This window comes from Microcebus murinus, chromosome 2 (assembly GCF_040939455.1).
Source record: "Microcebus murinus isolate Inina chromosome 2, M.murinus_Inina_mat1.0, whole genome shotgun sequence".
Taxonomy (NCBI): domain Eukaryota; kingdom Metazoa; phylum Chordata; class Mammalia; order Primates; family Cheirogaleidae; genus Microcebus; species Microcebus murinus.
The window spans coordinates 114,156,941-114,182,034 of NC_134105.1; the positions used below are offsets into that span (position 1 = coordinate 114,156,941).

The following is a 25,094-nucleotide window of genomic DNA, read 5'->3' on the forward strand; positions in this document are numbered from 1 at the left end:
TAGGATTGTTAATGCTTTAAAAGTGATCCAGTTACAAAGACCCATTGGTTTTATGTGGTCTGCCTCTAATCCTCATTTTTCTGTAAGTCCTATTAATTTCAGTGTGTGACTTTGCAGAAGGCAAGGCTTTTCAGAAATGCATATATAGTTTATACTTGAAATGCCAGTATTACATAATAATAGGTAACAGCTGCCACATTCAAATTTAAAACAAAAAAAGTACCTAACCCTGTCTCCACTCACACATTTCCCCGTCCAGTTGTGGTGGCTACGCACACGTACACGGGGCCAGGGGGAAATGTGTCCACGCGAGGAGCAAGGTCTTCAGAATCAGCCAGAACTGAGTCTGAGCTGCACCACCTACCGCCAGTGCTAACTCTGACGCTGTTCTCTCCCCGAGCCTCAGGTTCCTCGTCTGGGAAATGGACAGGTGAGCGGAGCCAGTAGCCAGTTCTGTTTCTCCCTGAGCAGCTATAACAAGGTCACAGTCTGCATTTCCCCGTTTCCCCCACCATGTGCGGTGCTGTGAGCAGAGCTCGCCAAGGGGCCACGGCGAGTGGGCAGAGTCTGAGTGGCCACTCCCGGATCGGGGACTGAAGAAGCAGCGGTCCCTTGCTGTGCCCTCCTTCCTCTCTGCTGCCTGAGGCCACTGCCTGGCCCTTGACAATGGAAGAGCCACCAAGGTAAACAGCTGGAGATAAACAGAAGGAGGGGCCCCTGTGTCTCTCTATAAAACCGTCAGGTGTGCGAGAGAGAAACTTCTGTTGTATTGGAGCCGTTATACAATTTTAGTCCATTTTTCATAGCAGTTTAGCCTATCTTAATTAAGACCAAAAAATCCACTCAACAACATGGCAATCAGTGAAATAAGATCTCCGCTCAACTTTAGAATCAAGACATCCTAGATCACAGCAGGGATGCTCAGTATCCCCTTAAGGGGAAATTCAGGTTCCCAGAACTACCGACTCAGCTGGACTAGAGGAAAGCTTTGGCAAAGGCAAAGGCAGTGTCTGAATGAGAAAGAAGGGAGTCTCAGGGGCGATGTGGGTAGCTGAGGAGTGAAGAAGAAGGGCCATCCCAGACAGAAACCAGGCTGGGCCTTTCTGGAAACCAACCCAAGGGGAGGTGATCTCAGTGAACAAACTCAATAACCAAGTGTCCAAAAGAGCCCCTTCCCACAGGTCTGCACCTCCCAATGGGATCACTTCTGCAGATGTCGGGCTCCTGATCTAGAATACCCAACGATGGGGCCAACGCCAGAGAATCTTCTAGAATCTTCACCAGTGATATGGTGCCTGGTTATACATACAGCTGTAGAGGACGAGGCTTCCGTGAAGGTAGCCGGCTTCTCTTGTTCTGATTCCATCGCCCAGTAAGCAACTGAGGGCATGGCACCCGTGAGGTGAGATGGCCTGGCCCAGGTGGATATAAAGACTGGTCTTACTTGACAGCTGTAAGCAACAAATTGACATTCTGTGTTTATTCGGATTGCTTCAACTCACTGTGGCTCTCAGCTTCCTCATCTGTAAAATGAGGAATAATAAATAGCACTTATCACATGGCATTGCTGTGAGGGTTATGAGATGTTACATAGAAAGTGCTTAGAACAGTGGCTGGCCCAGAGCAAGCGCTGGCTTTTGCTGTTAGTATTATACATCAGGCTCTGTGGTCTTGGTTAATGTGGCTCTGCCTCTGAGAAATGATGCCTTGTCGCTGTGCCGCAAAACAACTCAAGAACAAGACCCTGAAGAGTGGCTAGTTTACCAACCTAAATAATTACTTCTCAGGGACCTCACTGGACAGCCAGAGTCCTTCCTTTGGTGGTAACATGCACACCTAATGTTGCCACATACCTTAATTTTTGAAACTGCAGGCGAAGATTATATGAAAAACTGTCTCAAGTGCCTTATAAGTGTCTAGTACACAATCTCCCCTGAATCGATGACAGCCTTTGTCTCTTTTCTAAAATACCATAAAGTCTTTGAACTGTCAGCTGGAAACCACAAATTGGGGAGGGAGGCCTAGCAGCCTATGAGACTATATTGCTGGCCTTATTTTGACCATGTAAGAACCTACAATAATCTAATTCCCACCGAGTGTGTGGAATGAAATAAATTCAGCAGGAAACTACAGTCTTACCAACTGGTAACATGATTTGACACCCAAGTAATAGAGACCTGAACTGGAGGACGGGGGAAATGTCGGCCCCAGCCCTTTCCCACTTGTATTTCTTCAAGACGCAGCCCAATGTCACGTCTTCTCTGGAGCTTCCCGCAGTCCCCTAGGCTGGGTCACTCGGGTCCTCTGCTGCGTTCCTGCAGCCCCTTCCCTCTCTCATATAAGCATGTTCCTATGTCTGTCACCTTCTCCTGAGTATTAGTGTCTTAGTGACCTTTCTGTGCCCTGCAACCAGGGCGGTGCTTGGCACGCAGTAGGTGCTCACAAAATATTTGCTGTTGAATTAATGCAATGGGTCCTAATTTCCCTCGTTTTCCTCCCCACGCCTGGAGCTAAGGCAGGTGAAGCTTCAGAGCCCTTTGAGGGGCAGAGAGAAAAGTTAGATCAAACCTGGGTGCAGGTGGCTGCCTCCCCTTCCAGAGCCACCTCAAGGCCAGGTCTGTGGAACCTTGCACCAGGAGGGCTGGAGGGCACCTCGAAGTAATGCAGAGCTCTAGGAGATGGGTGTCCTCGGGTAAGATACCGTGACACCAAACAGTCATTCCGCAAACCTTTATCATGAGTCACGTGTGCCAGCCATAAGGAAGATTCAGTTCTTTTCCTCACGAATCACACAGGCGCGGACAGAGACAGACCTGTACACAGCTCACGACAGCACCGTGTGACAGGCGCTGGGGACAGAAGGGGACACAGGGACCCTCGGGAAGGGCGTGGAGGAGAGGACCTCGAATGTGTCCCAGGAGAGTCAGTGTCAAAGCCAAGTTCTGGCTGTGGAGCTGAGTTGCTCTGGGGGAGAAGAGTCACAGTTCTCCCTGACACAACAAGAGGGTGGCCCCGAGGAGGGGCGCCACCGGAGCATAAACCGCAAGAGCATCTCCTAGCAAGCAGAGGAGGCCTGTGGCAGGCAGACACAGACACACCGACACAGACTCTACCTTCGTGTGAACAGAACCCACATTAAAGAAGAAATAAGAATTTCCACCAGCAATTTTATTATTACTGAGAACATTTTGAATGAAGCAAAGAATTTAACAAAATATATAAAAATACACTTCAAAAAAATCACAAGTGGACAATAGACTTTTGGAATAGTTCTTCTGATTGATTACTCAGGAAAGACAACAATATTTATTTAATAGTAAACTGCACTGGGGTGAGACCAGCCACCGGGCCTAGAGACCCAAGCAGCCCTCACACTGCCTGAGCTCTCAGGAGCAGAAGAAATGGCTTCTGGCTTGGGCAGCCAGACAGCCCAGCCACAAACCCGGCCCGAGAGGGCTGGGAGGGGCCGGGGTAGGAATCAGGAACCAGGAACTCAGCGAGGGCTGGGGAGGGAGAGATGCCAGTTGTTAATATTCTGGCCTTGAGACGAATCTCCGGGGCATGAGACCCTGGGCCATCTGCAAGCACACTCCTGCGTCATTTTAAATCAACTCGTTTTTATTAATAACTCACTACAGTAGCTTAGGTGGGAGTCATCTTTGTGTCTACAGTGATCTCAGGGAGACCAGAGAGGGGACGGCCCCTTGCTCACGTGCTCGGTGGGACAGGGTAAGGCCCAGCCCCAGCTGCCGGGGCTCCGGGGGAGGCAGGAGCGGTGAGGCCCATGCCCGCCCCAAAGAGCTCACACTCCAACACAGTGACACGTTCGCTCCGGTGGGCGATCCATGTCACACCATGTGACCCGTGATGGAGTGCGGGCAGATGGAGTGCGGGCAGATGGAGTGCGGGCAGAGCAGCGGGACTGTTTCCACGTGTGCAGGCGATCAGGGTAGGGTCACAGAAATCACTGTGATCTGAGATGGGTTTTGACAGGCAGGGATGGAAAGTGAGTGGGCAGAAGTCCCACGAGGGCATGTGCAGCGGGAGTGGCAGGTGGCCTCTGCCGGGAGGGCCTGGCATGTATGGGCACTTGCGGGAAAGGGGGGCGGGAAAGGGAGCTGGAGGCTGGAGGCCAGGCCGGTGCGGGGCCCTAACAAGGAGTCTGCACTAAGTTGGATAAATAATAGAGAATCTTTCACATACTCATTTATTCTTTCAGTCATTCAACACAAATGCATGGAGTGCGACCGCCCTGCCAGGTGCTCCCGTAGGTGCTGGGCACACAGGCGAGCAGGGCAGGCCTGCCGGGCTGGCACTGCCCCCCGGGGGCGCTCCGGGCAGCCCCCCGAGCGGTGCTGAGCTTCCAAGGGCTCCCACCAGCTACTCGGGAAGTGGAGGCTGCGGCCCGGTCCAGGGTGAGGGCCAGGCCCTGAACTAGGTGTGGCAGTGGGGAGGTGTCACACTTCACAGGACGGGGTTGGTGGCAGGGTCAGTCACAGGAGGGTCCCCCTTGCCAGGCCGGCCAAGTGCCCCAGCAGCAGACACAGGGAAGAAGCATCCCATCAGGGTGTAGGATGCAGGGTCAGGAGAATGGGGCCTGAAGAGGAGAGGGGGGCCAGGAAGCAGGAGAACGAACCCCTGACCTTCTTCCACGCCACCCCGAAGCAGGCCCCGTCACCGCCCAGAGGTCTCAGGGGATTCTCGCCCGGAGCTCCTCGGGTCTTCGTGCCTGTAGCTGTCCTCCTCCTCCTCTTCCCTCCCTCTGGAAAGCTCTCTCAGCTGCTCCGGCGGCTCCCGGTAGTCTGCCCGGTTCCTGCAGGGCAGTGAGGGCAGAGGGGAAGGATTGGTCCTCAGTTGGCCCCCAGGGGAGCTCCCAGACCTGCCAGCCCCACCCCTCCCGCTGCAAAGGGACGCTGGGCTGAAGGGCAGAGCTGAGAGTAGACGGGGGGCGCGGTGACGTGTTCCACTCCTGAGCCGAGGGTGTCACAGGGCCGGGCCGGCTCCACTGGCCAGGAAGGGACTGGCCCCGGGACACAGGCTCCAGCCCGCGCTGGGCTGTGGGCCCGCCCCAGGAAGCCCCGTCCTGAGCTCTGAGCCTGGAGACCGCGGGCCGGGCGGTGGAGGCGCGTGCCAGGACTGCAAGGCACACCGCACGACGGCAGGTCACTCTTGCTCTGCTGCAGAGCGTGGCCGATTCCCCCAGGGGGGCTGCAAGTGGGAGAGGCTCAGAGGAGTTGGGATGTGTGTTTCCAAGCAGCTCGGCCCCTTCCAACAGGCAGCCCGCCCAGACACTCACGGCCTCGCGTCCTCCTTGTCCTCAGCCTCGTCCTTCCCTCGGCAGCAGCAGCAGTAGATGATGACGCCGATGATGATGAAGGCCGCGGCCACGCCCCCCGCTATGCCCGCATACAGCGCCACGTTCATGGAGGCTGCCAGGGGACAGGGCAGCTGCACCTCCTGAGCCGGCCTGGCCCCCAGCCCTCCTCCCACGCCGCCAGCTTCTGGCCACGCTCCGCGAGAGCCGTGGTCTCCCGGGATGTGACCAGACACGGCCGGGGAACGCTCCTCAGGATGGAGGTGCAGACAAGGACAGACAGACCAACAGCTGCGCAGCGTATCACTCTCTGGGCTACCCAGGCTCGGATACAGCCCTGCCAGCTCCCTCAGCCAGCCGTGGCATCTCCCCCCAAAAGGATGGGGTCCAGACCCCGCGGCAGCTGGCTCTGGGCACTTCCCCGTGCTCACCGAGTGGCCCTCGGAGCTGGCAGGACCGAGGAAGCCTCCGGAAGTCAGTCCTAGGCTGCAGGTCCAAGCAACAGTCCAGCGGAACAGGACTGGCCTCAAAGCAGGGGGAGCTGGGACGGGACCGTCCTGCCCAGGCCCCCCAGCTGCCCTGCCGGCGGGCGGCCCTAACGGGGCTCCCCGATTCATCTCCTTGGTGTCTCAGGTGACCCTCTGGACCCCAGCCAGCCGCCTTCCGGCCTTTGTCACCCCTCCGTCCCCCGCGCTCTTACGAAGTCTGACGGCCACCGTGATGTTGCAGGACTGCGTGCCCACGTCGTTGGTGGAGGTGCAGACGTAGTAGCCGGACGTGTCCGTGGAGATGTTCTTCAGGTGGAGGGGCTGGCCCGAGGCTGGGGAGGGGAGGTCAGCGTGAGGAGAGGCGCCCCAGTGCGCGGCGACGCCGCGACTCGGCCCGACTCCCGGGGAGGTACGAGCTGGGCCGCTGAGCTGCACGGCGTGGCCTCGTGGGTGGCACGGAGAACATCTCCCCTGTAGGGCCGAGGGACGGCCACACCAGGCGTTCAGCGCTGAAGTGCTCAGGGCTCCGTCAGGGACCCTGGGGTCCACGTCTGCCTCGCACGCTTACAAATCCGGGGCCTTTGGCAAGTGACTTAGCTTCATCGAAACCTCATTTCTGCGTCCATAATGGAGATACTAGTACCTGCCCCACAGGGTACCTGTGAGCATGAAACGAGGTGCTTCCGATAAATGCACGCCCACGACACAATGCAGTGAGCGCTCAGGAAGCATGACAGACATCGTGGGCTACAGGAAAGCGCTTTATAATTAGAAGATGATGTCGCCACTTTTATAATCTTCAGAAACGGAATCTCTTAGCTTGGACTCACGTGAAAGGTGGCTTGGGAAATCAAAGAACCCTGATCTCTGGATTTCTGTCACAGAGGGGCATGTGCGTGGGGTGTGTGTGGTGTGTATTGTGTGTGGTGTGTGATGTGTGTGAAGTGTGTATGTGTGCGCTGTGTTGTGTGTATAGTATGTGTGTGATGTGTGGTATGTGTGAAGTGTGGTGCATATGTATGTGTGTACTGTGTTGTGTGTATAGTATGTGTGTGATGTGTGACGTGTGTGATGTGGTGTGTGTGGTATATGTATAGTGTGGTGTGTGTGGTATATGATATGTGATGTGTGGTGTGTGTGGTATATGTATAGTGTGGTGTGTGTGATATATGTGGGGTGTGTTGTGAGGTAGGGAGTGTGTGGTGTGTCTAGTGTGTGTGTGTGGTGCATGTGGTGCAGATGGTATGTGTGAGTGTGTGGTGTATGCGGGGTGTGAGGTGTGTGTAGCATGGTGCATGTGTCTGATGTGTAGCGTGTATGTGTGGTGTGGTGTGCATGACGTGTGTGTGGTGTGTGTGGTGTGTGTGCTGTGGTATTACTGTGTGTGGTGTGTGTGGGGAAGTGTGGGCAGGTGTGGCGTGTGTGGGGAAGCGTGGGCAGGTGTGGCGTGTGTGGCGTGTGTGGGGAAGTGTGGGCAGGTGTGGAGTGTGTGGGGAAGTGTGGGCAGGTGTGGAGTGTGTGGGGAAGTGTGGGCAGGTGTGGCGTGTGGGGTGCGTGTGGGGAAGTGTGGGCAGGTGTGGAGTGTGTGGGGAAGTGTGGGCAGGTGTGGAGTGTGTGGGGAAGCGTGGGCAGGTGTGGCGTGTGTGGGGAAGTGTGGGCAGGTGTGGAGTGTGTGGGGAAGCGTGGGCAGGTGTGGCGTGTGTGGGGAAGCGTGGGCAGGTGTGGAGTGTGTGGGGAAGCGTGGGCAGGTGTGGCGTGTGTGGGGAAGCGTGGGCAGGTGTGGCGTGTGTGGGGAAGTGTGGGCAGGTGTGGCGTGTGTGGGGAAGTGTGGGCAGGTGTGGCGTGTGTGGGGAAGTGTGGGCAGGTGTGGAGTGTGTGGGGAAGTGTGGGCAGGTGTGGCGTGTGTGGCGTGTGTGGGGAAGTGTGGGCAGGTGTGGCGTGTGTGGCGTGTGTGGGGAAGTGTGGGCAGGTGTGGAGTGTGTGGGGAAGTGTGGGCAGGTGTGGAGTGTGTGGGGAAGTGTGGGCAGGTGTGGCGTGTGGGGTGCGTGTGGGGAAGTGTGGGCAGGTGTGGAGTGTGTGGGGAAGTGTGGGCAGGTGTGGAGTGTGTGGGGAAGCGTGGGCAGGTGTGGAGTGTGTGGGGAAGCGTGGGCAGGTGTGGAGTGTGTGGGGAAGCGTGGGCAGGTGTGGCGTGTGTGGGGAAGTGTGGGCAGGTGTGGAGTGTGTGGGGAAGCGTGGGCAGGTGTGGCGTGTGTGGGGAAGCGTGGGCAGGTGTGGAGTGTGTGGGGAAGCGTGGGCAGGTGTGGAGTGTGTGGGGAAGCGTGGGCAGGTGTGGCGTGTGTGGGGAAGCGTGGGCAGGTGTGGCGTGTGTGGGGAAGTGTGGGCAGGTGTGGCGTGTGTGGGGAAGTGTGGGCAGGTGTGGAGTGTGTGGGGAAGTGTGGGCAGGTGTGGAGTGTGTGGGGAAGTGTGGGCAGGTGTGGCGTGTGGGGTGCGTGTGGGGAAGTGTGGGCAGGTGTGGAGTGTGTGGGGAAGTGTGGGCAGGTGTGGAGTGTGTGGGGAAGCGTGGGCAGGTGTGGCGTGTGTGGGGAAGTGTGGGCAGGTGTGGAGTGTGTGGGGAAGCGTGGGCAGGTGTGGCGTGTGTGGGGAAGCGTGGGCAGGTGTGGCGTGTGTGGCGCGTGTGGGGAAGCGTGGGCAGGTGTGGCGTGTGTGGGGAAGCGTGGGCAGGTGTGGCATGTGTGGCGCGTGTGGGGAAGCGTGGGCAGGTGTGGCGTGTGTGGCGCGTGTGGGGAAGCGTGGGCAGGTGTGGCGTGTGTGGCGCGTGTGGGGAAGCGTGGGCAGGTGTGGTGTGTGTGGCGCGTGTGGGGAAGCGTGGGCAGGTGTGGCGTGTGTGGCGCGTGTGGGGAAGCGTGGGCAGGTGTGGCGTGTGTGGCGCGTGTGGGGAAGCGTGGGCAGGTGTGGCGTGTGTGGCGCGTGTGGGGAAGCGTGGGCAGGTGTGGCGTGTGTGGCGCGTGTGGGGAAGCGTGGGCAGGTGTGGCGTGTGTGGCGCGTGTGGGGAAGCGTGGGCAGGTGTGGCGTGTGTGGCGCGTGTGGGGAAGCGTGGGCAGGTGTGGCGTGTGTGGCGCGTGTGGGGAAGCGTGGGCAGGTGTGGCGTGTGTGGCGCGTGTGGGGAAGCGTGGGCAGGTGTGGCGTGTGTGGCGCGTGTGGGGAAGCGTGGGCAGGTGTGGCGTGTGTGGTGCGTGTGGGGAAGCGTGGGCAGGTGTGGCGTGTGTGGCGTGTGGGGAAGCATGGGCAGGTGTGGCGTGTGTGGCGTGTGTGGGGAAGCGTGGGCAGGTGTGGCATGTGTGGCGCGTGTGGGGAAGCGTGGGCAGGTGTGGCGTGTGTGGCGCGTGTCGGTGCGGTGCCGGGTAGGACGGGGCAGGCTGTGGGTGGAGAGACTCTTCTGCATCTGCCCCCACTTCAGCCTCAACTTCTCTGGGCCGCGGCGCCTGGCCTCGAATGTGGGCGTGAAAACACCTGCGCCTCCTGAATCCCGGGCATGGACGAGAACGTCCTCACGAGGGACCTTCCTGCCAGATCTGCGATCCTGTGAATTTCTTCATCTTAAAGGGAGAGCTCTCCACTTAGACATACCTGTGTGCCCTGTCCTCAAAGATGCTTGGTCGTCACCACTATTTTGAGAGAAGAGTCAGAGACTGGAGTCCTTTCATTTAGCTGCAGGGCCAGCCTTGCCGGTTCCCTGCTGCCACCAGGTGGCGACACTCCACCCACAAGAGACATTCTAAATTGCAGCGAGGATCCCGTCATTGCTCTGTTCAGACATTTCACAGGCTGCACGCCATCTTCAGCAACAAGTCCAAGCTTCTTAATACGGTGACAATGTCATAGATCTGGCCCTGGCAGTCGCGCCGGCCTTATTTCCTGCTACTGCCTCTGGTGTCCCATGGGGCACAACCAGGGGAGCAGCCCTCTCCCTGCCCCACTGCCGGTCTCTTGCAAGATTGTGTCTTGAGATTTGCCTCGTCTGCATGTGCTGCTCTGTGCACGTCCTCAAATATGATGCCCTCTCATCCTTCCTACAATCTGGAATGGTGGGTGGAACAAATATTTCCATCTCCAATTTCATGCAGGTAACTGGAGGCTTAGAGAAGTTAAGTGACTTGGTCAAGGTTGCAAGGTTAAGAAGTGACAAAGCTGGAACCAAAATCCTGTTTTAGGTCTAGAACTCCCTGGAGCTGTTGGCCACTTTGCTTTAAAATTTTATATTATAAAAGCAATGTATGCCCATTATAAGGATTTATATATGACATAAAACTATTTCAATCCAATTCTTTACAGAAAATATGTGCTGATCACAGCTTTAAACAACATGAAGAGGCTCCCTACCCTCTTTGTCTTTTCAGTCAAGGAAGGAAGACAGACACCAGACAATGGTGATTTCATGGGTGGTCACAGTGCAACATGGAGGAGCTATTCGAGTTTAGGGCGGGGGGGGGGGGGTTTGATCTCATGCGAAAGGCCAAGGAAAGCCTCTATACAAAAGACAGAGTGAGATAAAAATCATTCGTAATCTCACTAGCCAGAAATAACGGCACTTTGACTTGGGGTTTTCTTCTTCCAATCTTTTCACTTGTATTTTCTTCAAATTCTTCCCTTGAACCCCAGGCACTACTCTCTGGGTGTAGCTCATTCTCTATAAAATGCTACCCGTTCCAGACTAGGACTCCGCGCCTCAGTGCATTTCCTGGAGTATTGCTTGCAATGGTACTGAAAAGGGGCCCATCACCAAAGCAAGTTTAGAAATCACTGAGTTAGGGTTAAAATAAGTTTTTGTAAGGGCAGAGCTTCCAGAGCTCCTAACATGCTAATGAGCACTGGGAATCTCTGATGGGGCTAATGGCATTAATAGTCTCATTTTCTACACTAATTGCATTTTGTTATTTTTAAGAGAAATCTTGAAGGAATACACTTTGGGAAATGTTCTATGACCCCGGGCATAGAACTGGGCCTAGAGCTCTTAACAGATGCCCACTGCTTTAGAGAGTAAAACTCAGTGTACGTGTTAGGGGCACGCAGCACGCAGCACGCAGCACACGGCACACAGCACACGGCACAAGGACTGAGGACCTTCTTGGTTATCTGAGCCCAGCTTTGAGCTCCAGGCCTTGTTTAGGATAGGACTTTTAGTCTACTGGGTCAGTGCTATCCTTCCCCAGTTCTCTGGTGCAAACAGTACACCTCAGAAGCTCTTCTGGGATGAGCCAGTGCACATCATGTGCCACCGGACCTGCTTTGATTCCTAGTTGGGGCTCCTAAACCCCTTTTCCTTTGGAAAGGGTCCTTTCTGAAATCCAGAGAAAACTAAGTTTCTGCTGCAGTGGTGACACCTCGTGGTCAAGAAGGGGACTGCTCAGGAAAGTCATCTGCCTCTTGCCTCTGCTCTGCTCCACCTGTGGGTGGATTCCCCTCCAGGAAAGCTCTGGTCTCACCAAGACACTGTCGCCAAGTTGACAAGACCTAACTTTTCTGCCCCCTACCCCCCAGATCTCATGGCTTGTCAACAAGCCTGGGCTATCACCCTCACCCAGGGCCCTCAAGATCCTCCCTGGACCCATCCCCACTCTTCACAACCTCCCCGGCAAAGCACTCCAGTCCCCAGAGTCCCCCCTGCCATGTCCTTGATACCCAAATTCCTGTTTATTTGGTGCATGAAACCCAGCTGACTGGGACACGGTTTACAAGGCACGTTCAGAGCCGTCACATTTGTGGTCTCCTCTTATCCTCTTCACAATCGTCAGGGAGCCGTATTATGACCATCCCTGTTTTTTTCGAATGTTGATACTAATGGTCATAGAAGCTGTGGCGAATTCAACACTCAAACCCTTGTTTCCTTGTTCCGGAGTCCCTGACCTTCTCCCTGCTAGCTGGTTTCCACTGATTGCTCAAAGGAACCAATCTCTCACGTTGGAAACTCTATCTTCAGATGCAGGACTGCGGGGGAACCCTCCTCTCCAAATCATCCACAGTGGACCGAAATGTTTTAAAAGTCAGAAATGGGTCTGGACGGACCCACCGAGGAAGAAGACACTGAGCGTCCCCAGGGCTCTGTGTGGCAGGTGGAGACGCAAGGCTTCGAGAACCTCACCCCACAACAGCACCCAGAAGCAAGGTCATGCTCTGATTACCCTTAACCACGTTCTTTTCTGTCACTCCCAGGTCCCCATTCTGCCTGAGCAAATCTTCACTAGAGGCACGATAAAGCTTTTGCAAACCAAAGAGAGAATTCTCCCTTTATCCTCCTCTCCCGTCCTCAGGATTCTCCCCTTTTGGATCACAGAAAAACCAAACTTTTGGCTTCTGGGGGCGTCTGGTGATAGAGGCAGGAGGGCTGGAGCCAGGTGCTGGTTTGGGAGGCTGCTCAGAACATGCCCTGGCTTACAGGGCAAAGGCCACCTCCCGCCGGAAGCACCGGCCCTCCACAATCTCTCCATCCCTGCCTACTCATCCCTGAGGACCCAGCTCAAATAACAGCTAATAAGACCCGGCACTGATGGAGCACTTACTATCCACCAGGCACGGCACAACAACCCTATGAAGTTAAACTAGTATTGTGCCATTTCACTGGTGTAGAAACTAAGGCAAAAACAGAGGCGAAGTCACCTGCCAAGGCCACACAGCTAACAAGTGGCAGAGCCAGGATTCAAGCCCGTGGCATGCTCTTAACCACCGTGCTGTACTGCCAGCCCCAACGCCCCTCCTTGGAGAAATCTTCTTTGACCCTCTTACGCATCCTCTGAGTCACGTCGGCACTGCTGTGGTGCTCATCACCTGTAACCGTCAGCTGTGGGTCCCCCGTAAATATGTCGCTGGAAGGAAGCTCAGACACAACCAGCATCTGCAGCAGACCTACCACGACCACCACCGAGGTCTCTGGGTCCTTCACAGGTGGACAGAAGAGGCCCCAGAGCCTGAGGACAGCTGCCAAGTGGTTTCAATGAAAATTCCAGACACATTCAATAAAAACTTGCCAGCCGGAAACATGCAAACAGAACTAGAAGCTTCTTGAAACCCACATTACACCTTCTATTTTACATTAGGTTGAGTGGGTTCTACTGATTCTTTTTTTGTTAAGTAACTGGTTTGCCACCAAACGAGGGAAAGTTGGAGTGATTAAGTTCATCCTGGTCTGAGTGAACCGGGTACGTGTGTTCATCCGCCCAGCCTCACCTGGACACCGGACGTTCCTCCCACAAAACAAATCTCACCTTCTCGGGACAGCTGTGTGCCCTGCCGGCTTCACTCTCCACCTTCCCCCCCCCCCCCTGCTTCCTCCTCCACCCACGCTGACCTGAAAGACCCCCCAGGAGCTAAACCCAGGGGACGCCTTCAGGCCTTGTCTTTCCTGTCGCCAGGGGACTGGGTGCAGCAGTGGGCACCTGGGCACCGGGGGCTCAGGGATCCCACGGGGCTATTTCCACACCCGCTGGCTCCAGAGTAAGGACAGTAGGACTTTACATAGCTCTTTTGTTCCCCCTGCAGTTTGTTTCCTGACTGAGAGGTCAAAAACCACACTGCCCAGTACAAAACGGGCCTCCTGGCGACTGCAGCCAAACATACCATCTCCTTCCCTTAGGACGTGGGACCGTCCTGGGACGTGGACGTGTCAGTGGGTGGGGCCGTGACAGGGAGTGTGTTGGGGCGGTGGCGTCAGTGGAGTCTGAGATGGACCAGCCTGGGTGGGGAATGGAAATGGGAAATTCCTCACCCTTGGGGGGGAGCTGCAGAGTTAGACATGGGGCCTCGCACGTATACCTAATCATAATCGTAACAATACACTAGTATATCACTATGGGCATAATCACAATCAAAATTAAAACCCCACCCAGGGCTTCTGCACAATACAAGCTTATTCAAGAGAACTGAGGTATAGGGAATGCAAGAAACAATTTAGCATTTATTTTGTGCTTCTGCTGAGTGCTTTATATCAATTGTTTTAATTTCTCACCAGAACTATGAGGTAAGTATTATTATGAGAAACCAGTGCTTGGAGAGATGGCCCAGATATCGGAGTGGCAACAGCAGGGTGGGGGAATCGGGATGGGGCAGCCCTCAGGGGGATCTGATTGGTCATCCCAGGTCTCCCCCGGCAGCCCTAGCCAATCAGCTATACCTTAATGTGGGGGCCACCTTCCCCTCGGACCCCATTACCTGGTTGAGTCAGTGACTGCTCCTGGTTCAGGATGTTGTACCTCTTCCAGCTGTACTGAGGGGCCGGGGAGCCTTCCTTTGATTGGCAGGTGAGCTGGATATCGTTCCCAATTATGGTTTCTCCCTGGATGCTACAATCTGGCACGGAGGGAGGCACTGTGCAGAGGATCAAAGAGAAGGCATAAATCAGGTGCCGCCCCAAACACACATGGACTGCCTTGTCTGTCACAGGCAGAGAAATTCATGGCTTAGTGGTGAGATGTAATGCTATAAAACCAATTCACCCCAAAATATCTCCTTGGTGGCCTGCCCCCATCACAGACAGGCAGTATATACAGTGGGAAGCGTCATGGGCTGGCCACAGTTGCTTTAAAAGGTGTGGTTTCACGTGTTTTCTAGAGTCATGGATTTTAAAGATAGTTCAACATGGCCATTATGCAGGTGGGGATACTGAGGCCCAGAGAGGACGCTTGTTCATGGGTTCTGGCAAAGCTGGGACTAGAACCCAGGTCTTGTGACTCCAGGCCCAGTATTCTCTCCACCAGCCCACACGAGCTCCCGGTGCCATGGACTCATCTGTGCCATTTTAGGGAAATCCTCAATCCCTCTGGACCTCAGAGTTCCTATCTGTAAAATTAGGTGACAGCACACCTTTTCTGTAAAGGGCCAGAAGGCAATATTTTAGGCTTTGCAGACCATATGTCGTCTCTGTTGCTGCTTCTTTTTCTTTTTAATAATGCTTAAGAAACATAAGAACAGGACGGATTTGGTCCCTAGTTTTCCTACCTCTGGGTTAAATGATCTCCGAAGCCCTTCAACTCTAACTTCTTAGGAATGTTCTCTTTGGGTTAAGCCATTACCCTCTTCTGCTGCTCTGCTGATAAAATGCAATTGCCACCAGTGGCTGGGTGACAGAAGGGACCGGCAGGCCACGTAGAGATAAGTGCTGGGTGGACAATGGGATGGGCGGGGGCAGGGGGCAGGGGGCAGAGATAAGGACAGGGAAGTCCACAGAGAGGAGCTTACAAAAGCAGCAGGCCATCTCCACTCACAATCCTAACCTGATCTCCCCTAATTCCTGGGGCTCTCTAGCCTGGGCCTTTCACTCCGCATCGTTAACACACCACTGTGTGGGGCAGTGCCTTCTGCAAACCTTACTGTGCACCTACTGTGTGCCTCACAGTGCTGGGCACTGGTATGACACAGTGAGTGAGTCAAGGAACGCAGTGGGGGCAAAAGACAAGTATTCGGACAGTCACCAGGCAGGAGGCTGCAGGGGCAGGGAAGGCCCGAGCGCTGACCCAGCACAGCATCAGCTGTGGCCTGAAGGGAGTGTGAGTGTCAACAGGGCCAATGGTGGAAGTGGTGATGGTCGTCAGAGAAAGAGAAGTGAGGGCACTCCAGGCAGAGAAAACAGCATGTGCAAGGGCACTGGGGCAAGAAGCATGGAGTATGCTTGAGACTTCAAGTAGTGTCCTTTGGGGTGAGAAGGGGAGGACACACCACGGAGAAGGCTGTTATTGGGATCCCTGGGTTGCAGGCCTGTCCCCTCCGCATCTTTCTTTTCATGCTCCCTTGGATAGCTGGCTAGCCCGATGAACAATGCTGCCTGTTCTACAGTCCAGGTGCAGAGTGGGCCACTGAGCATCGGGCAGGCATTCCGATCTCTGCCCCTCCCGGAAGTCACTGGGAGAAGCTCTCTGGACACACCTCTAGCCCAGCAGCCGCAGTGTCTCCTCTTGGAAACAGGCAGGCTGTTGTGGGTTGTGCCTGACACCTCCATGCCAGGCTACATGGGACGCTGGGACTGGAGCAGAGGGGGGAGGGGGAGGATGCCGCCCGAGGACCACTCCGACCTGCAGCCCTCCTGCCCACCCTGCCGGCCCAGCAAGCAGGTCCCTGGAGGACAAGAGAAGGTGAGCACTTCCCAGGGGACCCTGCTCTAGGACAGGCTAACTGAGCCAAACTTTATCTCTTGAGCTCTTTAAGGGTCCAGAAACACCCCTGTCTACCCATCCAGACCGTTCACCCTTGTTCCCAGGAATGCCTTCAACAGGAGGCTGAGCCTGTGTCCCACGATTAGAGAGTTGGCCCGATACCAAGACCACCTGAGAAGTCCCAGGGCTGCCCAAAGGCAAATCCTAAGTGTGCATGAGTGACAGCAGAGCCTCTCTACGACAAGGTTTCTTCGGGATACAGTGCAAAAAGGGAAAGAAAGTGACAGATGCCCCCCCCCCCCCTCAACTACAGAAGCGTAAAGAAGCACCGGAATGCATGCAAAGACTAGCTCTGCATTACCCTGCCATTTGCTAAGGGAGAACTGTAATACAAGGAGCAAATCCGTAATGCCCCCTGTGGCAGAAGTATGACAAACGACAAACAAGAGACCAGCTACCCCTAAAGAGCTCAGCTTTAGGGAGGAATGTGTTGGTCCTTTGTCCCCTGGCCCTTAACCTCAGCCCGCAACTCCCCCAGGTCCCTCGCTAGGGTCTCTCTTCTCAGCCCCCACCATTAAAAACAGTGAGGACCTGGAATCAGGCAGATCTAGTTCAAATCGTCCTTCCACGCGTGTCGGGGCCGGGAGACCTCCGGGCCTTGCTGTCTCACTCTCAGCTGCCCCGTCTTGCCCGCCAAGCCGAATGTAGACGAGTACCTGAGGCAGAAGGCACGGGGAGGGAGGGGACGGGCCGCGCTGGGCTCCAAGACCTCCCCGAAGCCTGCAAGTCCCGCTGCGGACGGCAGGGGGCGCCAGAGGCCGGGAGACGGCCGGTCCCGCCCGCGCGCAGGGAGGCCGGTGACCGGGACGCGCCGCTCCCCGCGCCGCGGTTGCCCGGAGGTCGCCGGGCCCCAGTGGGCCGCCCCTGCAATTAAAACCCTTCTGCCTAAAAATAGACCAGCTGCAAAGCCAATGGGAAAGAAAACTTTTTAAAAAAATTTTTTACTGGATTTCTTAACGTGTAGTACAAAATGGGCTCTCTCGCTCTTTTTTTTCTTTCTTCCTTTTCTTTCTTCCCTTTCTTTCTTTCTTTCTTTCTTTCTTTCTTTCTTTCTTTCTTTCTTTCTTTCTTTCTTTCTTTCTTTCTTTCTTTCTTTCTTTCTTTCTTTCTTTCTTCCTTCCTTTCCTTTCCTTTCCTTTCCTTTCCTTTCCTTTCCTTTCCTTTCCTTTCCTTTCCTTTCCTTTCCTTTCCTTCTTTCCTTTCCTTCTTTTAAAAAAGGAGAACATTGGTTTCACCAAGTTCCATAATCTCAGATTAAACTTGATTCCTCTGGCCCCGGAAGGGAGAAAGGGGGACCAATGGCATTTATGCTTAGGGGAGAGGGGAGTGGAGTCCACACTAGGACTTACATTCACTAAAGGAAATGGGAGCTATTTCACTAAAGGAAAAGGGACCCCCCCAACACACATTTGTGCATGTGTGTGTAGGAGGGTGTATATTGTTGTATATTGTTCACACACAAAAAATGGAGGCAGCCTGCATTTCCATCAGTACAGAACAATTGAATAAATCATGGTATATCCATATGACAGAATATATGCTGTTAATAGGTAGAATCTATGTGTTCATCTGGAGAAATATGCATGAAACATTGTTTTTAAAAAGTAAGTCACAGAGTGATTTTTATAATATGAGTCCATTTTTTGAGAGAAAAGAAAGAAAAGGAGAAAAGTATATAAGAGCATGCAAGCGTGCGGAAAGGAAGTGAAGAGAAGTATGGAAAGATACAGTCCCTACCAGCGTTGCCACTGGCTACTTCATTCGTGGTAGGGTGGAAGGAGTTCTTAGTTATTCTTCATACAGTGCTAGTTTGTGTAATTGTATAGTTTGATTCGCTATATAATGCTTTCAAAAAGTCAGGCAACCGCCTTATGCAGTTAAAAAATAAAATTCCATCAAGTAATGTAAGGGGAAAACTGTAAAAGGAAAAATGATCAACTATTTTGATTTAAAGTGCCGCTAACTCCCAGGGGTGGTGCTGTTTCTTATATTGGACATAGACTAAGCGTTCGCTAAATAGCAGAGTCAGTTGCTTCCTTTTTCTGGGCCTCATCTACAACGTGAGTTTATTAAAGTAGATGGATCTTTCTTTCATATCCTTCCCAAACTATAAATTCCAACACAAAGTCATTCCTGTGAAGAGAATGTTATCTTAGGGCAGGTGTCCAAGGCAGCGGAACCTGGTGGAAGTGCGTCTGTTGGGGCTGAGGGTGTGCAGGCGTGGGGAGAAGGGTTTGCATGGGGTCGGGAACAGAGAAAGGGAAAGGACAGGGGGAGGTGGACTCCCCAAAAAACAGCCATAATGCCACCCTCGAAGGACCAGATTAAGGCGCAATGAGTCTTTGCAATAGAATTTAAGATTCTCCTCTTTATAGGTATGGTGTGAAAACGGGAAGAGTTTCGGAGAAAGGACACCAGACAGAGCAGGGGCCCACTCCAAGTCAGCCCTCCCCTCTGCCGTGGGGGACACTCGTGGTTCGTGGAGAACTCAGTGTTCTCCAGTTCAGGGGAGGACCCGCGGCCCCGGCCCTGGGACAGACCGCACTTCGGGAGGATGCGGTGCTGCCTCTGGCTTCATCTCGCTTCTCCCTCTTCCTACCACTCGCGAAGGACCTGGAGACACTCACCGAGGACCAAGAGGCGGGCGCGCGACTTGGACGTGCCGTCCAGGTCTGACAGCAGCGAGACGGAGCACTCGTAGGTGCCGTTGTCGTCCATGGTCAGCTGATCGATGGTGATTGAGGCGTCCGACTGCTCGGCATTTTTCGAGATGTTGACTCGGTTCTCATAGAGGTCCCCATAGGTGTAGGCTTTGCTCACGAAATTCCAGATGACCACCCTTTCCTGGGAGGAAGAAGAAATGCCGCTCGGTCTTCACCCCAAGGCCCTGGCATGGTGCTTCCCGCCTACCCCGACTGCCCTCATCCACGCTCCCAGAGCCCACCGTGCCAACCCTGGGAGCAAACCGCCCCAGCACGTGCTACCCATTCGTGGATTTCTTTTGTTATTTTATATGCATTTAAAAAAATGTTTTTTAAATGAAAATATTGAAAGACTTGGGGTGGGGCAGGTAGGCAGGTCATACCGCAGGAGCGCCCGTGGGTAAATGGGGCCATCTCACATCCCAACACTTTCCTCTTCTGTAACCACTGGCATGGCTCCTGTCCATTCCATTTCAGCCCACATCTCCCCTCCCTCATCCAGTAGCTGGTGTGTACTGAGCACCTACTGTGTCCCAGGCATCATGCTAGGCAGCCACCCTTGGCTTCCGAGCCCCCTTTGTGTACTTGACTCTTGTCTTTGGAATTTATTTGTTCTCCCTCCCTGGGGTGGCCCAGGACACCTGAGTCCTAGCGCAGCAGGACGGACAGGGAGCAAGTCTTGGCCTGATGCACCAAGGGACCCTGACAGCCCATGGGCGCCTCTCCTGGGGGCTCCCAGAGTCCCGGGGCAAAAACGTAAAGAGGAAAGCTGCTGCCTTTCCCTTGCAGGAGCTGCAGGGCGCCTTCTTTCACCATCGCAGGTGTTTAGCAAACCAGAAGTAAAGTCCCTTCTGAGCGCTGCGGTTACTCACCCCTGCTCTCTCGTCAGAGAAGAAGCTGAGTCCTTTTCCACTCTGAGTGGTCAGGGACCTCGTGTTTACTTCTGCCAGAAGTGTTTGCATTTTTAAAGACCTTGGGTTTGTTGTTGTTGTTGTTGTTGTTGTTGTTGTTGCCCAAGCTGCAGTGCAGTGGCCTGATCATAGCTCATTATAACTTAACTTCTGGGCTCAAGTGATCCTCCTGCCTTAGTCTCCCAAGTAGCTGGGACTACAGACACAAGCCACCATGCCTGGCCAGGGACATTTATATTTATTGCAGCATTATTTGTAGCAACAAAATATAAGAAACAAACCAAATGTCCATCAATGGGACATATAGTACTTTCACAAAATGAAGTGTTTTTTTGCAAATGTTTAAAAAATGAGATAGATATAAGTGTACCGCATATATGGAAAGAGGCCACGATACATTGTTAAGAGAAAAAAAGCCAAGTGCAGAATAGTATGTGTGTAGTATATGTAAACATGGTATTCATATATGTATATGCATGTGTGCATAGACACATGATACCTACGTGTGTATGTGCCTGGCCTGGGTGGAGGAGGGTGGGGGATAGAGAGATGCGGGTGTGGGAACCGGGTGGCGGGACTGGCGGGTCAGGGGTTTGGAATTTATTTGTTCCACTTGGTGTATGCCTTTTACCATGTCTTGGTTTTCAAACCAAGGGATTACATTATCTATTTAAACATAGAATTAGAAAATAAAACTAAACTCCTCCACACTTTCCAAAAGAATCCAAATAGGAAAAAAAAAAAAAACACTCTGTAAAATAAAATTTGGCCTCAGAGTGAGGGCTGTGCTAATCCAAAGGAGTGGCTGACTTGAATGGCACAAATTTAGGTCATTTGAGACTGGCCAACAGAAAGATATTTCAGGGCGGGTGACTTTTTCAGAATGCAGGTGGCATGGTCTGACCCTCCATAGGTCCAGCATCGCCTCGGCCTCCCCACACACCCCAGCTTGGGAGCTAACCTTTGTTCCGTCTGACCTTTGTTGGAAGGCTTTGTAGCGCTTGCCTTCCAAGGGTCATGGCCAGGTGACGATGGCTCCCATGGTCCCCGAACTTGTTAAGGATGCTTACCGAGTGACTCCTGAGAAGCTTGTCCCATTGGATAAGTCCGTTTCGATCCGCGGCAGAGGTGTGGTAGGTGCATGGCAGGGTGACACTGCTCCCCCGGGCAGCCCGAATAACGTCCTCTGTGGTTTCCACGAAGATGGCATCCACAGTCACCCGGACTGGAAAGAAAGTAGGAGATGGGAGGGAAACATAAAGGACACGGTCGCACCCACCCAGCACTTGCAGGACCTCTGAGGGAGCGCCCAGGGCCGTCCTTACTCCTCCAGCCGCAGTTAAACGTGCTACCTCTGGCCTTGGCCCCCGACACCCCAGTGTTTGGGGGCGAAGGCAAACTCGTGTGACTAAGTCACCTCAGCTCCACCCTGCAGCCGCGGGAAGAAGTTGCCTGGCTCTGAACCTCGGCCTCCCCTCTTGCCCCTGGGTGAACTTTTCTATGCCTCCGTTTTTCATCAGTAGAGTCCTCGTACTAACTTCCCAGAGTTTCAGGGGAAAGGAAAGCAGGATATTATGTGTAAATATTTTTCTTAGTACTTGGCACATAGAAAACTCTCGATAAACATTACCTGCCATCTCTTTTTGTTGTGGTGATGATTTATTCATTTATTTAACAAATATTCATGGCCCATTTACATGTGGTAAAGAATTTTATGAATAAGATTAAGTCAAGGGAAAGTTGGGGGTATTCCCAGGCGAGTTTATAAGTTTATCAGAAGACGGTGAGAAAGCGTGCGGCCCCACCCGCATCTCCCACCCCACGTGCTTTTGCCGTGGGATGCTGACTCTCCTCCGGCGGGAGGTGGGGTCTGTGTCCCCTCCCTTTGCGTCTGGGTGGACCTGTGGCTGCAGTGGAGTGGATGCCACGAGGCTCCCAGACTGGCTGGTAACAGGACGCACGCTTCGCCTGGTTCTCTTGAGATGCCTGCCCTGGGAACCCAGTCGACATTTTGTGAGGAAGCTAAGCAGCCACGTGGAGAGAGTGAGGTGTAGGTAGGTGTTTGGGACACCAAGTGACGTCCTCTGGGACAGCCAGCTTCAACTCTCAGACCCAGAGAAGAGCAAACCCAGCTGCCCAGCCACTCCGGCTGACGCCAGCGGGTGCAGAGCTAAGAGGCGCCTGCAGAGCCCTGCCCACACTGAAGACTCCTGAGTAAAATAGATACTGTTATTGCTTTAAGCCGCTAAGTTTTGGGGTGGTTCGTTGTGCAGAACAGATGCTTGGCACACAGAGCCACCTGCGTACTGGTGGTGAGAACTTTCCGGGCAGAGGCACAGCAGGGCAGGTGTAAGCTTGGTCCCTGCACAAGTGGCAGGAAGGAAGACAGTGCAGTGGGGGTGGGGGATGGTGAGAGAGGAGGAGAGGGGCAGAGAAGTAGGGGTCTCAGATTGCAGGGAGCGCTGGAGCCCTTATTTCAGACTGTGTACTTAGCTCTGAATGAGGTGGGCAGCCCTGGGAGGGATTTAAGCAGAAGTTGTCTCTTTGACGTTTCTAAAGGTCATTCCGGTGGCTGTGAGGCGAGCAGGCAGAGGGGGTGGGGAGCAAGAGTGGAACCAGGGAGAACAGGCCAGTGTTGGTCCCCATGGTCTAGACGAGCTCCAACGGCGGCTTAGATGGTGGTGGAGGTGTGTGAAGTGATCCCGAGTGGGACCTATCTAGGATGTACCGCCAACAGGATTGGATCGTGGCGTGGGTTTGGTGAGTGAGAGGAAAAGAGGGGCCAGGGATAGATGCGAGGATTTGGGTTGAGAAGTTGGAAGAACGGAATTGTCATTTTTCGAGATGACAAAGGCCGAGGGAGGAGCAGGTTTTGGGGGAAGATCAGGGTTTGTCTGTGGACGTGTGAAGCTTGAGATGCTGTTAGATATCCTGGGGACGCCCCCCCCCCCCCCCCGTGCCTGGGGATGGAGAGGATGGGGAGGAGTCAGCAAGGCAGAGGGAGGAGACCTGGCCAGGGAGGTGGGAGGAGAGCCCAGAGCCGGTGTCTCCCAGAAGCCAGGCAGGAAGAGTGTTTCGTGCAAGCACAGGGCCGACTGCCTGAACGCTGCTGGCCTGTTGGACCAGGGAGCCGAGGACCGAGAGACGGCCACTGAGGGTGGCAGCGTGGAGGTGACACTGGTGTAAGCAGATGCAGTGGGGCAGTGGGGATGGAGCCCGAATGGAGTGGGCGCAATGGCACACGGGACGAGAGGAAGTGGACAGTAGTGGCTGGAAAGGGGAGAGAGAAAAGGGGCTGCGGTGGCTAAAAGAGGCTGTAGGGTCAGGAGAAATTCGTGCCTTTTTCTTTTTTCCCAAATATGTGCTCGATGGCGTAAGAAATATTTTTGACACAGTGTTTACTGATGCTGAGAATGAGCCAAGAGAGAATGGGGACAGAGATGATGTCCTTGTGGAGCAAATGGGGCTGGGAGTAGGGTGCAAGGGGGGCAGGCCTTAGAAAGGCCCTGGGGCCATCCATCCACGTAGTGGGATGTGGCGAAGGACGCAGGTGGGTCGGTAGATTTGGTGGCAGGAGGACGAGCAGTTTCCTCCCAAGTGTCCCTGTGACAGAGCGCAAGGAAGGAGCGTGTCCCGCGGAAGGCCTCCCAGCTGGCAAGACCCCACTGCCCGATCCGAGCTCAGCTGCATTAACACGCTTCGCTCCCAAAATGCAGGTGGCTCCTGGGGAGTGGTTAAGCATGCGGCGTGTTCCTATGTCAGCGCGCAGTGCTCTGTAACGTGACAGTCCGCCGCCCTTCCAGAGCAGGCGCTGAGCAGCAGGGCCGGGCGGGCTCCTGGGGCCGCCTTGTGAAGTCAGAGCGTGCCTGGTATGGGGGCCAGCGGAACAGGAAGCTTTCAAGAGCCAGCTTTCCCCTCTCTGGCGTTTGCATGCTTTCCTCACGGGGACACCAGAGCCTGGACCCCAGCTACCAGAAAGCACATTCTTCATCTTTACTCACAGGTCATCCCTCATCAGAAGGTTGCTTGCTTGAGCGGGGCTCTCTGATGCCACCTGCCCGGCTCCCAGCTGTAGCTCTCCACCCTGTTCAGAGAGCCCGTCTAGACGCCTCTCCCTGTATGCCTGCCGGTGGTCACGGCAACTGCCACTGATCTCTACCTCACCTCTTCCATGCTTGCCTGGACCAGAACATTCCCAGAGCCTTGTCCTCAGGGTGACCGCTCTCGGGCCTCTCCATGACCTGCGTAAGATTCCCGTCTTGTCTAACGTACTACCCATAGACTACCCACTGGGGGACTGCTGCCACTGGCAGAACTGGGTGGCCCGTGCACTGCTGGACCCCACACTGTGGCACATTCGCTATGATGGTCCCACCATCACATCAAAGAGAACCAACCCACTAGGTCATTCCTTAGCCAGAATCCATTTCCCACCTCGTTCCTTGACCACATCACACCCCTCACCCCCGTCACAGGAACTCTGACATGCTTTCTTCGGTCCTCCGACAGGAGTTTAATATGCGCCTGCCACGTAAAACTAGCTGCCTGCCCTGTTCTGGGAGACGAGATAGACGCCCACGAAGCCATCTTCTTACCCTGGCAGAGTTTATGGACACAGACTAGACTCATACACACACTAAGCCCTTGTGGCTGAACTCTAAGTACAATATTTGCTCACAGGAGAGAAATCGATGTGGACTTTATGCAGGAGGAGGACTAGGGCTGGTGACTGCATAGGAACAACACCCCACTGTTCGCCAGCACCTCACGGCTCTCACATCCTGGCGAGAGATGAGCCTCCACCGAATGGTGCAGGCCGGAGTGGCAGGATTCAGAAAGTCTCTGAATGTCCCTTCCCAGGAGGGATAGACTCCCATCAGCCACTCCTGCCACCTGTTCTTTTTCTCTCCCACCTCTCTTTTTCTTCTAGCTCAGAAATGTCCCTTGGAGAGTTTTATTCCCATATCTGTACCACTCTATACGTACTGTACAACTTCTCGTGGCCATTTCAGGAACTAGCATAGCATGGGGCTTAAATGCACAGGTCCTGGAGCCAGAATGCCTTAGCTGGAATCCCAGAGTCTTTATCTACTGCTTGTATAAACTTGAGCAGTTTATGGACACGCTCTGTGCCTGAGTCCGCACTTGAAAAATGGACTGAGTGAGGACCCAGTGACATGAAAGGTGTACTTTGAATGGTTCCTAACTCATCATCAGTGCTCAATAAATGATAGTTACTATTATACATATATTTCATATCGAACCACTTCTACTTCTTCATCTAATAGTCTGTTGTCGAGGTACACCCTTGGTAGAAGTTAATCACGGGAGACGCCACCCACCGTCACCACGAGTAAGCTCTCAGAAAGGAATGGTAGTTGATAATGATCGTAACTGCAGACTAGATCAGTTTTAGAGATCATTATAACAACGAGTTAAAATCCATTTATGGCAATAGATTTGTGAGGAAGGAAATAGAA

General features: G+C 54.0%; 1 protein-coding gene across 1 annotated transcript in view; it reads right to left on the reverse strand.

Moving 5' to 3' along the window:
• Positions 1-3,945: 3,945 nt before the first annotated feature.
• Positions 3,946-25,094, reverse strand: part of GPA33 (glycoprotein A33) — a 31,933-nt gene continuing 10,784 nt past the window's right edge. Inside the window, exons 2-7 of the mRNA XM_012745319.3 lie at positions 20,685-20,839; positions 18,629-18,845; positions 14,005-14,160; positions 6,015-6,134; positions 5,297-5,429; positions 3,946-4,813 (exon numbers count right to left, since the gene is read on the reverse strand). Of these exons, the coding sequence (XP_012600773.1) occupies positions 4,675-4,813; positions 5,297-5,429; positions 6,015-6,134; positions 14,005-14,160; positions 18,629-18,845; positions 20,685-20,839 (920 nt within the window). The 3' untranslated portion in view covers positions 3,946-4,674. The remainder of the gene's footprint in view (positions 4,814-5,296; positions 5,430-6,014; positions 6,135-14,004; positions 14,161-18,628; positions 18,846-20,684; positions 20,840-25,094) is intronic.